Below are 14,521 nucleotides of genomic sequence, written 5' to 3'. Positions count from 1 at the left end.
ACGATTGAGCCACCTTCCCTTTTTTATTTTTACGCCAGACAGGAATGTACAATTGTTGTAGTTCATCCATGCGGTCTCTAAATGTCTGCCATTGCCCATCCACAGTCAACCCCTTAAGTATCATTCGCCAATCTATCCTGGCCAATTCACACCTCATATCTTCAAAGTTACCCTTCTTTAAGTTCTGGACCATGGTCTCTGAATTAACTGTTTCATTCTCCATCCTAATGCAGAATTCCACCATATTATGATCACTCTTCCCCATGGGCCTCGCACAACGAGATTGCTAATTAATCCTCTCTCATTACACAACACCCAGTCTAAGATGGCCTCCCCCCAGTTGGTTCCTCGACATATTGGTCTAAAAAACCATCCCTTATGCACTCCAGGAAATCCTCCTCCACCGTATTGCTTCCAGTTTGGTTAGCCCAATCTATGTGCATATTAACGTCACCCATTATAACTGCTGCACCTTTATTGCATGCACCCCTAATTTCCTGTTTGATGCCCTCCCCAGCATCACTACTACTGTTTGGAGGTCTGTGCACAACTCCCACTAACGTTTTTTGCCCTTTGGTGTTCTGCAGCTCTACCCATATAGATTCCACATCATCCAAGCTAATGTCCTTCCTAAGTATTGCATTAATTTCCTCTTTAACCAGCAATGCTACCCCACCTCCTTTTCTTTTTATTCTATCCTTCCTGAATGTTGAATACCCCTGGATGTTGAGTTCCCAGCCCTAATCATCCTGGAGCCACGTCTCTGTAATCCCAATCACATCATATTTGTTAACACCTATTTGCACAGTTAATTCATCCACCTTATTGCGGATACTCCTTGCATTAAGACACAAAGCCTTCAGGCTTGTTTTTTAACACCCTTTGTCCGTTTAGAATTTTGCTGTACAGTGGCCCTTTTTGTTCTTTGCCTTGGGTTTCTCTGCCCTCCTATTTTCCTCATCTCTTTTCTGTCTTTTGCTTTTGTCTCCTTTTTGTTTCCCTCTGTCTCCCTGCATTTGTTCCCATCCCCCTGCTATATTAGTTTAACTCCTTCCCAACAGCATGAGCAAACACTCCCCCTAGGACATTGGTTCCGGTCCTGCCCAGGTGCAGACCGTCCTGTTTGTACAGGTCCCACCTCCCCCAGAACCGGTTCCAATGCCCCAGGAATTTGAATCCCTCCCTGCTGCACCACTGCTCAAGCCACGTATTCATCTGCGCTATCCTACTCTGACTAGCACGTGGCACTGGTAGCAATCCCAAGATTACTACTTTTGAGGTCCGACTTTTTAATTTAGCTCGTAGCTCCTTAAATTCGTTTCGTAGGTCCTAATCCATTTTTTTACCTATGTCGTTGATACCAACGGCAACTGGCTGTTCTCCCTCCCTTTTTAGAATGTCCTGCACCCGCTCAGAGAAATCCTTGACCCTTGCACCAGGGAGGCAACGTACCATCCTGGAGACTTGGTTGCGGCCGCAGAAACGCCTATCTATTCCCCTTACAATTGAATCCCCTATCACTATCGCTCTCCCACTCTTTTTCCTGCCCTCCTGTGCAACAGAGCCAGCCACGGTGCCATGAACTTGGCTGCTGCTGCCCTCCCCTGATGAGTCATCCCCCTCAACAGTACTCAAAGCAGTGTATCTGTTTTGCAGGGGGATGACCACAGGGGACCCCTGCACTACCTTCCTTGCTCTGCTCTTCCTGCTGGTCTTCCATTCCCAAGCTGGCTGTGGACCCTTTACCTGCGGTACAACCAACTCGCTACACGTGCTACTCACGTCATTCTCAGCATCGTGGATGCTCCAGAGTGAATCCACCCTCAGCTCCAACTCCGCAACGCGGTCCGTCAGGAGCTGGAGGCGGATACACTTCCCGCACATGTAGTCGTCAGGGACACTGGAGTCGTCCCTGAGTTCCCACATGGTACAGGAGGAGCATAACACGTGACCGAGCTGTCCTGCCATGACTTACCCCTTAGATAGGCAACAACAATGCTAAAGTTACTCACTGTTATAGAAGAGAAAAAAAAAGTACTCGCCAATCACCAGCCAATCACTTACCTCCTTGGCTGTGACGTCACCTTTCTGTTTCTTTCTACTTCTTTTTTGCCTTCTCCCTATAGCTGCACAAGTCACGCCCTCTCCACGCACCTCCTCGATGCTGCTCCCAACGCTGGGCCCCAGACTCCCTGCTGTGCCTTTTATAGGCCTCACCAACGGACCTCCTCGACACTGCTCCCGACGCTGGGCCCCGGACTCCCTGCTGTGCCTTTTATAGTCCTCACCAATGGACCTCCTCGACGCTGATAGGGTGGGAGTACATGGTGTGTGTGGGAGGGGATTAAATGGGTGGTAGATCCCATGATAGACAAAGCTTCTCAACCAACCTGCCCCCGCCACATTGCACTGTCCCTCGATTATTAAAATCCACGACAAGGCCTTGGACAAAGTGGACCATATTCCATACCTCGCGAATCTACTGGCAACAAGGGCAGACATCAAAGTCGAAGTCCAACATCGTCTTCAGTGTGCCAGTGCAGTCTTTGATCGCCTGAGGAAGAGAGTGTTTGAAGACCAGGAGCTCAAACCGGGCACCAAGCTCATGGCCTACAGAGCAGTAGTCATACCTGCCCTCATATATGGCTCAGAGATGTGGACTATATACAGCAGACATCTCAAAGCACTGCAGAAGTACCACCAATGCTGTCTCCACAAGATCCTGCAAATCCATTGGCAATATAGGTGCAGCAATGTCAGTGTTCTCACTCAGGCAAACATCCCCAGCATCGAAGCATTGACCACAATCGATCAGCTCCATTGGGTCGGCCACATTGTCCGCATGCCCGATATGAGACTCCTAAAACAAGCGCTGTACTCAGAGCTCCAACACGGCAAGTGAGCCCCAAGTTGGCAGAGGAAACGTTTCAAGGAAACCCTCAAAGCCTCCTTGAAAAAGTGCAACATCCCCTCCGACACCTGGGAATCCCTGGCCCAAGACCGCTCAAAGTGGAGGAGACATTCGGGAAGGTGCCGAACACCTGAGAACTCATGTTAGTGTGAAAGCAAGTCATCCTCAACTCCGAGGGTCTGCCTAAGAAGAGAGAGAGTGTACATGCTGTGTGTGGGAGGAGATTAAATGGGTGGTAGGGTCCATGATAGGGTGGGAGTACATGGTGTGTGTGGGAGGAGATTAAATGGGTGGTAGGGTCCATGATAGGGTGGGGTGTACATGGTGTGTGGGAGGAGATTAAATGGGTGGTAGAGTCCATGATAGGGTGGGGTGTACATGGTGTGTGTGGGAGGAGATTAAATGGGTGGTAGGGTCCATGATAGGGTGGGGTGTACATGGTGTGTGGGAGGAGATTAAATGGGTGGTAGAGTCCATGATAGGGTGGGGTGTACATGGTGTGTGGGAGGGGATTAAATGGGTGGTAGAGTCCATGATAGGGTGGGGTGTACATGGTGTGTGGGAGGGGATTAAATGGGTGGTAGAGTCCATGATAGGGTGGGGTGTACATGGTGTGTGGGAGGGGATTAAATGAGCTAATGGGTAAAAGACCTTTTATCATTCCAGTTATTTGATATTTTGAAGAAAAATAAAACCAGGGAGAGTTCAGCTCGCTCCCCCTTGACCTTGGAAATTACGGTTGGGTGAAAGAAAGAAAGAGACAGACTTGCATTAAAATAGCGCCTTTCACATCCTCAGGATGACAAAGCACTTTACAGCCAATGAAGTACTTTTTGAAATGTAGTCACTGTTGTAATGTAGGAAACGTGGCAGCCAATTTGTGCACAGCAAGTTCCCACAAACAGCACTGTGATAATGAGCTGATAATCTGTTTCAGGGATGATGGTTGAGGGTGAAAGAGGAAAGTGTGTTCTATTCTCCTGAACAGTCAGCCCATGGGTTTTTTATTAATTCATGGAATGTGGGCGTTGCTGGCAAGGCCGGCATTTATTATAAGAACATAAGAAATAGGAGCAGGAGTAGGTCATTTGGCCCCTCGAGCCTGCTCCGCCATTTAATAAAAAGCAAGGGACCCAGTACTGAGTCCTGCGGAACCACACTAGATGCAGCCTTCCAGTAAGAAATACACCCATCAACCATTACCCTTTGCTAACTGCCTCTGAACCAATTTTGAATCCAACTTGTCACTTTGCTCTGGATCCCATGGGCTATTACTTTTGTGACCAGTCTGCCATGTGGGACCTTCTCAAAAGCCTTGTTAAAATCCATATACACTGCATCATACGCACTACCCTCATCGATTCTCCTCAAAAAATTCAATCAAGTTATTCAGACACGACCTTCCCTGAACAAATCCATGCTGATTGTCCTTGATTAATCCGTGTTTTGTTAAATGAAGATTCCTCCAATCCCCCGAGGTTAGGCTGACTGACCTGTAGTGACTTGATCTATCCCTTGCTCCCTTTTTAAACAAAGGTACCACGTTTGCAGTCCTCCAGTCCTCCGGTACCTGGGATTGCAATGTCAGCATCGCCCCTCTCGGCCAGCTCGGTCAGTAGTGGTGCTACCGAGACACTCTTGGTGATGGACAGTGAAGTCCCCCACCCAGAGTACATTCTGTGCCCTTGCTACTCTCAGTGCTTCTTCCAAATGGTGGTCAACATGGAGGAGTACTGATTCATCAGCTGAGGGAGGGCGGGAGGTGGTAATCAGCAGGAGGTTTCATTGCCCGTGTTTGACCTGATGCCATGAGACTTCATGGGGTCCGGAGTCAATGTTGAGGACTCCCAGGGCCACTCCCTCCCGACTGTATACCACTGAGCTGCCACCTTGGGAGATGGAGGAGTCTGGGACATTGGCTGAAAGGTCTGATTCTGTGAGTAGGACAATGTCAGGCTGGTGCTTGACTAGTCTGTGGGGCAGCTCTCCCACTTTTGGCACAAGTCCCCAGATGTTGGTGAGGAGGACGTTGCAGGGTCAGCACTGAGTCTGGGTCCGCTGTCCTAGCCGGTCCGAGCTGCTGTTATTCTGCCTGATTGGACAGTTATTATTAGAGACTCAGACCACAGCAGAAATCCCCCGTGCAAAAAATAACTGAAGAGACTGTCAGATCGGAAGAATGAAACTTCACCCACAGAAGAAGTGAAAGAGGGAGGTTGTCACAGCTGTACGTTTGTTAATGACACGGGAGAAAACTGTGAACCGGGCTCACAGCCGAGAATCTTACAGCACAGAAGGAGGCCATTCGGCCCATCGTGCCTTTGCCGGCTCTTTCAAAGAATTACCCAATTAGTCCCACTCCTCACCAGTTAAAGAACATAAGAAATAGGAGCAGGAGTAGGCCTCATGGCCCCTCGAGCCTGCTCCGCTATTTAATACGATCATGGCTGATACGATCATGGATTCAGCTCCACATCCCTCCCCGCTCCCCATAACCCCTTATTCCCATGTCGGTTAAGAAACTGTCTATCTCTGTCTTAAATTTATTCAACGACCCAGCTTCCACAGCTCTCTGAGGCAGCCAATTCCACAGATTTACAACCCTCAGAGAGAAGAAATTCCTCTAATCTGTTTTAAATGGGAGTCCCCTTATTCTAAGATCATGCCCTCTAGTTCAATTCTCCCCCTCAGTGGAAACATCCTCTCTGCAGCCACTTTGTCAAGCCCCCTCAAAATCTGATACATTTCGATAAGATCACCTCTCATTCTTCCGAATTCGAATGAGCAGATGCCCAACCTACTCAACCTTTCCTCATAAATCAACCGCCTCATCGCCTGAATCAACCTAATGAACCTTCTCTGACCTGCCTCCAAAGCAAGTATATCCTTTCTTAAATATGGAATCCAAAATTAGTGTGTCCACACCAATACCCTGTATAGCTGTAGCAAGACTTCCCTGCTTTTATACTCCGTCCCCTTTGCAATAAAGGCCAATATTCCATTGGCCTTCCTGATCACTTACTGTATCTGCATACTAACATTTTGTGTTTCATGCACAAGTACCCGCTGCACCACAGCACTTTGCAATCTTTCTCCATTTAAATAATAACTTGCTCTTTGATTTTTTTTTCTGCCAAAGTGCATGATCTCATACTTTCCAACATTATACACCATCTGCCAAATTTTTGCCCACTCACTTCGCCTGCCTACGTCCTTTTGCATGTTTTTTGTGTCCTCCTCACACATTGCTTTTCCTCCCATCTTTGTATCGTCAGAAAACGTGGCTACATTATATTCGGTTCTATCATCCAAGTCGTTAATATATATTGTAAATAGTTGGGGTCCCCGCACTGATCCCTGCGGCACCCCACTAGTTACTGATTTCCAACCCGAAAATGAACCATTTTTGCAGACTCTCTGTTTTCTGTTAGTTAGCCAATCGTCTATCCATGCTAACATATTACCCCCAACCCTGTGAATTTTTATCTTGTGCAGTAACCTCTTACGTGGCATTTTGTCAAATGCCTTCTGGAGGTCCAAATACACCACATCCACTGGTTCCCCTTTATCCACCCTGCTCATTGCATCCTCAAAGAATTCTGCAAATTTATCAAACATGACTTCCCCTTCATAATTCCATGCTTACTCTGCCTGACTGAATTATGCTTATCCAAATGTCCTGCTACTGCTTCTTTAATAATGGACTCCAACATTTTCCCAACCACAGATGTTAGGTTAATTGGTCTATAGATTCCTGCTTTTTGTCTGCCTCCTTTTGTAAATAGGGGCGTTACATTTGCAGTTTTACAATCTGCTGGGACCTCCCAAGAATACAGGGAATTTTGGTAAATTACAACCAATGAATCCACTGAGACTGCCGTGTGTTCTCATAAGACCCTGGGATGCAAGCCATCAGATCCAGGAGATTTATTCGCCTTTAGTCCCATGATCTTACTGAGTACCACCTCCTTAGTGATTGTGACTGTGTTAAGTTCCTCGCCCCCATAACCCAGCAAATTGTTCCTTTTCAAGTATATATCCAATATGAAGGAGCCATGTTTCCTGGGCCCTATTGGATGTCCAATAGAAAGGAGCCATCTTTCCTATTCCCTATTGGAGGACCAATAGGAAGGATCCATGTTTCCTGGTCCCTGTTGGGGGACCAATAGGAAGGAGCCATGTTTCCTGAGCCCTATTGAAGGACCAGTGGGACATGGAGTCCATGGTCGACGTGGAGTGCGGACCCTTCCTGTTGTAAATGTGGGATCGTCGGACCTGATCCCAGTAAAAACACCCTGACCTGGAGCAGGGCCATGGAAGGGAAAGGAGAGGGGAAGGGATTCGAAGATGTTCTGAGCGGACAGGATAGGGCAGTGGCTCAGACCCTATCCTGTCGCTCCAGCTCACACTGATGGGGTGAGGATGTCCTCTCTCTGCTGGGCCTTCATGAAATGAACTTTCTGTCCAAACCGGTCCCCACTGAAAATAGGCCCACTGCACAGAACGTCCCTTAATTGGTCAATAAACAGCCAGTGTACTGAGAGAGGCCAAGGGATGGCCACTGTGGGGAATGGCGCCTTACTCCAGGAGAAGGCATCCTCTGGGGTCAAGGGTTAACATCCATTGGTGGGGTAGGGCACAGGGAGGTTTACTCTGCATTTCAGTGTGCTGCACCTGGGAGTCTGTGGGGGAGAGGGAGAAAGATGTAGGATGGAGAGAGAGAGAGAGAGGGAGGGATGGAGAGAGAGAGGGGGAATGGAGAGAGAGAGGAAGAGAGAGGGAGGTGAAGAGGGAGGGAGAGAAGAAGAGGAAGTGAAATGTGCTGACGTGGCTTTCTCTGGGTGAAGACATTTACATACTGAGGGATGGGCAGTGAGACTCTCACAGGCTGCAGGTTTATAAAGCAGGGCCCAGTGAAGGGCAGTTTATCAGTAAGCAGGCACAGGGACAGGAGCAGACACCATGATTTCATCCATCCAGCTGATCTGGCCTCTGGCATTCTGCATCGCAGGTACCAATCTCTCTCCTTCCACGTTTAATATCTCCCTGCTGTCGATTTCTGTCCAACTCTACTGACCAGTGATTGAAGGGCAAATGCTGACACTAGAGGAGAGCTCAGTGTCTCGAGCAATCTCTTATTTTACAGCGTCTTTCTGTGACAGTGCTTACTTCACTTTCTTTCCCCATTTCCCCCTCAGGTATCAGTGGGGACATCATCATGACCCAGTCTCCCCCGGTGCTGTCAGTGAGTGAGGGACAGACTGCAACCATCACCTGTACCGCCAGTGCATCCGTGAGCAATGCTGTTGCTTGGTACCAGCAGAAAGCCGGGCAGAAACCCACTCTGCTGATCTATGCAGCAACATCTCGTTTCACTGGAACCTCCAATCGCTTCACCGGCAGTTACCAGTCCAACATGTTCACCCTGAGCATCAGCAACGTGCAAAGCGAGGATGTCGCAGTCTATTACTGTCAGCAATATAACAGCTTCCCTCTACACTGTGATACACAGCTGTACAAAAACCTCAATATACACAGCCCCACCTCCTGTACTGACTCACCCCACAGTTATATATAATATATAATAATGGACACACAGCCCCACCTCCTGTACTGACTCACCCCACAGTTATATATAATATATAATAATGGACACACAGCCCCACCTCCTGTACGGTTTTACACATGACTGACACACAGCTCGATGGGAGTGACAGCAGGAATATTCAGCTGGAAGCTGCAGTGAATTGGGAAAGGATGGAGTGGGTCAGAGAGGAGTTGGGGCTGTGTCTTCATCACTGACAATCTCACAGCTCTACTCTGTACATTCAGACAGCACGGAGACACTGGGTGGTCCCTGTGTCCTCAATCCAAATAATCTCACAAACCCCCCACTATTGAGAGGGCCACAACTTATAAAACCCAAAGTATAAACATGAAAGGGAAGTGAACATGTGAAATGGTCGTGCTCTTTCCCTGCCCACCCCACACTCCAGGCCCTACGGTGCCCACCCGTCGCAGAAGGTCTCAGGCCTACATTGAGCTCCATCCCCAGGGTCACTGGGATACGGTCAAAGCTCCCGAAGGGAGACAGGCAGGCAGTGCAGCCACCCCATGGGCCCCGTCCAACTAGGACCTGTGCATGGCCAACTTGGCCAGACCCAGGAGCAGGCCCACGGGGAGGCCCTCCGACCTGCCCACTCCCCGCACCGGGTGGCCAGGCCCAGGAGCAGGCCCACGGGGAGGCCCTCCGACCTGCCCACTCCCCCCGCACCGGGTGACCAGGCCCAGGAGCAGGCCCACGGGGAGGCCCTCCGACCTGCCCGCTCTCCCCGCACCGGGTGACCAGGCCCAGGAATGTGGGACTGAAGTGGAGCCAGAAATCGAGGAGCAGCCCCTTCAAATAGTGGAAGAGGGGCTGCATCCTCTCACACTCCACGTACACACGATTCACGGAATGAGGAAACAGATTTCTAAAGCCCCTGAAACTTGTTATTTTATAATTATCCCCAAGGAAGGCCTGTGTCAGCAACACAAACATCTCACTTATAGACGGAGCCCGTTGTTCAAGGGGCACAAAGAGGTGAGCCCTGTGTGATGGGGACTTTCATTCTCCAGCAATTCTGTGGCCCCAGGGTTACCGTCTGATGGGGCGGGAAGGGCAGCTGGGAGATTTGTCCCAAACACGTCGGATCCCCAACTCTCCCGGGTACTGCCACAGGAAACTCGTCACAGAGAGAGAGGGAGGGAGGGAGTGAGGGACAGGGAAAGAGAGAGAGTGAGTGAGTGAGGGATGGAGTGAGGGAGATGGAGGAGAAGTGAGTGAGGGAGGGAGGTGAAGGGGGAGTGGGAGAGGGGAAAGAGTGAGAGGTAGTCAGAGAGAAACAGAATGTATGAGAGAGAGAGAGTGAGAAAGAGAGAGAAAAATGAGGGAGAGTGAGACGCTGAGAAAGACACAGACACACACACACAGACAGAGAGAGGGGGAGAGAGACTGAGTGAGCCAGGGACGGAGGATATTGTACAGCCGCTGCACTGGAAGCTGTCACTGTGGCTCACGTTTGGTAAAGGAACCAAGCTCAGACTGAGTAAGTAAACCCCAATCCTCCGTTATTAACACTTTAAATACTGAATCTTTCCAAGACACAAATGCTGAATATGCGAAGGTGTTAGTTTACATATGATTACACTCGATCCTCCCGTCTTTCCTCATCTAAATCTATCAGCATAACCCTCTATTCCCTTCTCCCTCATATCCCTCTCTAGCCTCCCCTTAAATACATCGATACTATTCACTTCAATCACTCCCTGTGGTAGCCAGTTCCACATTCTCACCACTCGCTGGGTAAAGAATTTTCTCCTGAATTCCCGATTGGATTTCTTGCTGACTATCTTATATTGATGGCCTCTAGTTCTGCTCTTCCCCACAAGTGGAAACACTCTCTCTGTATCCACTCTATCAAAACCTTTCCTAATGTTAAAGACCTCTATCAGGTCACCCCCTCAGCCTCAAGAGAAAAGAGCCCCAGCCTGTTCATCCTTTCCTGATATGTAAACCCTCGCACTTCTGGTCCCATCCTTGTAAACCTTCTCTGCACCCTATCCAGTGCCTGTGTATGGGTTATATAATATGGTGGGGAGCTGCGGTGAATGAAAGGGTTAATTGAAGAGTGCTGTGTATGACAGGGAGCCCGGCTGTATTCCTTTACCCACACTCCCCCTTCACCCAGTAAAGTATAAGTAACGAACTGTTACCCACCGTGTGGAGGAGATCTGGACGTTGGCACACTGCGGTCCCATCCCTGCACCATCCCCGGAAATCGCTCCCGAGCCTCCTGCCTGTCTCAGTGTGACAGACACGGTGTGTGAGACACGGGCAGAGTGTGGGTGTGAGTGAGTGAGCTCGCTGGGGGCAGTCTGTGCTCCTGTCACAGTCTCTGATATAACTGAGCTCAGCCTCAGCACACTGACACTCCCGAGGTCCCACCTCCCCCAGCTCCAACTCTGATCTGTCCAGCCCCCGCTCACCTCCTGTCCAACTTCTGATCACAAACAGGGGCAGCAGAGCTCGCAATCCGGCAGCTGCAGTGCTCCAGGGTTGTGGGGAGACTCTCAGTTGCTGTTTCTGTGGCTCGAGTTCAGGCCGATATTTATCCCTCAACCTACATCGCTTAAAAATCTCAATTACCTCATTGCTGTGTGTGGGAGCTTGCTGTGCACAAATTGGTTGCCGTGTTTCCCACATTACAACAGTGACTGCACTTCAAAAATGTACTTCATTGGCTGTGAAGCACTTTGGGACATCCTCAGGTGTCAAAGGCGCTATATAAATGCAGGTGTAAAGGGAGCTTGGGGTGTGGGTTCGAATCCCCACTCCCCTGAGGTTCTGTATGTGCGATTTATGAGGATGGGTGAGTAATGAGGCACCAGACACAGTGGCTAAGAGTACAAAATGGCTAATGTTGTTTATTTACAATAGTAAACACAAAGATAGAGGGCATAGGAAGAGGTCGTATATAGCAGTAATGGCACAATCTCACTCAACAACATGAAAAATTCTCGCAACAGGGAAGGGGAAGATAAGAGGTTGAAACATTCCATCCACACACAAACCCACCTCCCACTTCCACCCTTAAGAACATAAGAACATAAAAATTAGGAACAGGAGTAGGCCATCTAGCCCCTCGAGCCTGCTCCGCCATTCAATAAGATCATGGCTGATCTGGTCGTGGACTCAGCTCCACTTACCCGCCCTCTCCCCGTAACCCTTAATTCCCTTATTGGTTAAAAATCTATCTATCTTTGACTTGAAAACATTCAATGAGCTAGCCTCAACTGCTTCCTTGGGCAGAGAATTCCACAGATTCACAACCCTCTGGGAGAAGAAATTCTTTCTCAACTCAGTTTTAAATTGGCTCCTCCGTATTTTGAGGCTGTGCCCCCTAGTTCTAGTCTCCCCTACCAATGGAAACAACCTCTCTGCCTCTATCTTGTCTATCCCTTTCATGATTTTAACTGTTTCTATAAGATCCCCCCTTATCCTTCTGAACTCCAAGGAGTAAAGACCCAGTCTACTCAATCTATCATCATAAGGTAATCCCCTCATTTCTGGAATCAGCCTAGTGAATCGTCTCTGTACCCCTTCCAAAGCTAGTATATCCTTCCTTAAGTAAGGTGACCAAAACTGCACGCAGTACTCCAGGTGCAGCCTTACCAATACCTTATACAGTTGCAGCAAGACCTCCCTGCTTTTGTACTCCATCCCTCTCGCAATGAAGGCCAACATTCTATTTGCCTTCCTGATGACCTGCTGCACCTGCAAACTAACCTTTTGGGATTCATGCACAAGGACCCCCAGGTCCCTCTGCACCGCAGCATGTTGTAATTTCTCCCCATTCAAATAATATTCCCTTTTACTGTTTTTTTTCCCAAGGTGGATGACCTCACACTTTCCGACATTGTATTCCATCTGCCAAACCTTAGCCCATTCGCTTAACCTATCCAAATCTCCTTGCAGCTTCTCTGAGTCTTCTACACAACCCGCTTTCCCACTAATCTTAGTGTCATCTGAAAATGTTGTTGCACTACACTCTGTCCCCTCTTCGAGGTCATCTATGAATATTGTAAACAGTCCCAGCACCGATCCCTGTGGCACACCACTAACCACCGATTTCTAACCGGAAAAGGACCTATTTATCCCGACTCTCTGCTTTCTGTTAGCCAGCCAATTCTCGATCCATGCCAATACATTTCCACTGACTCCGCGTACCTTTATCTTCAGCAGTAACCTTTTGTGTGGCACCTTATCGAATGCCTTTTGGAAATCTAAATACACCACATCCATCGGTACACCTCTATCCACCATGCTCGTTATATCCTCAAAGAATTCCAGTAAGTTAGTCAAACATGATTTCCCCTTCATGAATACATGCTGCATCCTTTTTTACCTTCTTACCAATTCCTGTCCTAAATTGTGTCTGTGAGGGGGTTTGGGCTACACTCACAATCCTATCAACTCCGGGGTTCTGGGGGCAATTATTTCAGGTCGGGGTCCCTCTGGGGTGGGTTTTACGCTGTTGGTCGGTTCGGTTTTACTCCTCGATGTTGCGTCGGTTGCCTCTCGGTTGGTTCATAGAAACATAGAAAATAGGTGCAGGAGTAGGCCATTCGGCCCTTCGAGCCTGCACCGCCATTCAATGAGTTCATGGCTGAACATGCAACTTCAGTACCCCATTCCTGCTTTCTCGCCATACCCCTTGATTCCCCCTAGTAGTAAGGACTACATCTAACTCCTTTTTGAATATATTTAGTGAATTGGCCTCAACAACTTTCTGTGATAGAGAATTCCACAGCTTCGCCACTCTCTGGGTGAAGAAGTTTCTCCTCATCTCGGTCCTAAATGGCTTACCCCTTATCCTTAGACTGTGACCCCTGGTTCTGGACTTCCCCAACATTGGGAACATTCTTCCTGCATCTAACCTGTCTAAACCCGTCAGAATTTTAAACGTGTCAATGAGATTCCCTCTCATTCTTCTGAACTCCAGTGAATACAAGCCCAGTTGATCCAGTTTTTCTTGATATGTCAGTCCCGCCATCCCGGGAATCAGTCTGGTGAACCTTCGCTGCACTCCCTCAATAGCAACAATGTCCTTCCTCAGGTCAGGAGACCAAAACTGTACACAATACTCCAGGTGTGGCCTCACCAAGGCCCTGCACAACTGTAGTACACCTCCCTGCCCTGTACTCAAATCCCCTCTCTATGAAGGCCAACATGTCATTTGCTTTCTTAACCGCCTGCTGTACCTGCATGCCAATCTTCAATGACTGACATACCATGACACCCAGGTCTCGTTGCACCTCCCCTTTTCCTAATCTGTCACCATTCAGATAATAGGCTGTCTCTCTGTTTTTACCACCAAAGTGGATAACCTCACATTTATCCACATTATACTTCATCTGCCATGCATTTGCCCATTCACCAAACCTATCCAAGTCACTCTGCAGCCTCATAGCATCCTCCTCGCAGCTCACACTGCCACCCAACTTAGTGTCATCTGCAAATTTGGAGATACTACATTTAATCCCCTCGTCTAAATCATTAATGTACAATGTAACCAGCTGGGGCCCCAGCACAGAACCTTGCGGTACCCCACTAGTCACTGCCTGCCATTCTGAAAAGTACCCATTTACTCCTAACCTTTACTTCCTGTCTGCCAACCAGTTCTCAATCCACGTCAGCACACTACCCCCAATCCCATGTGCTTTAACTTTGCACATTAATCTCTTGTTTGGGACCTTGTCGAAAGCCTTCTGAAAGTCCAAATACACCACATCAACTGGTTCTTCCTTGTCCACTCTACTGGAAACATCCTAAAAAAAATTCCAGAAGTTTTGTCAAGCATGATTTCCCTTTCACAAATCCATGTTGACTTGGACCTATCATGTCACCTCTTTCTAAATGTGCTGCTATGACATCCTTAAGAATTGATTCCATCATTTTACCCACTACCGATACCAGGCTGACCGATCTATAATTCCCTGTTTTCTAATTCCCTTCTTTTTTAAAAAGTGGGTTTGCATTGGCTACCCTCCACTCCATAGGAACTGATT

At 48.4% G+C, this 14,521-nt stretch overlaps 1 gene segment (V, D, J or C); it reads left to right on the top strand.

Moving 5' to 3' along the window:
- Positions 1–7,873: 7,873 nt before the first annotated feature.
- LOC139269174 (immunoglobulin kappa variable 3-15-like) lies at positions 7,874–9,044 on the top strand. The segment is given in 3 exon segments: positions 7,874–7,922; positions 8,110–8,382; positions 8,908–9,044. Coding segments are annotated over 3 exon segments (459 nt in total).
- The last annotated feature ends 5,477 nt before the right edge of the window (positions 9,045–14,521 follow it).

Source organism: Pristiophorus japonicus, chromosome 8, assembly GCF_044704955.1.
Source record: "Pristiophorus japonicus isolate sPriJap1 chromosome 8, sPriJap1.hap1, whole genome shotgun sequence".
In the NCBI taxonomy this organism is placed as follows: Eukaryota; Metazoa; Chordata; class Chondrichthyes; family Pristiophoridae; genus Pristiophorus; species Pristiophorus japonicus.
Note: the sequence above shows the minus strand (reverse complement) of the source record. Positions and strands in the feature narration are given on the sequence as shown.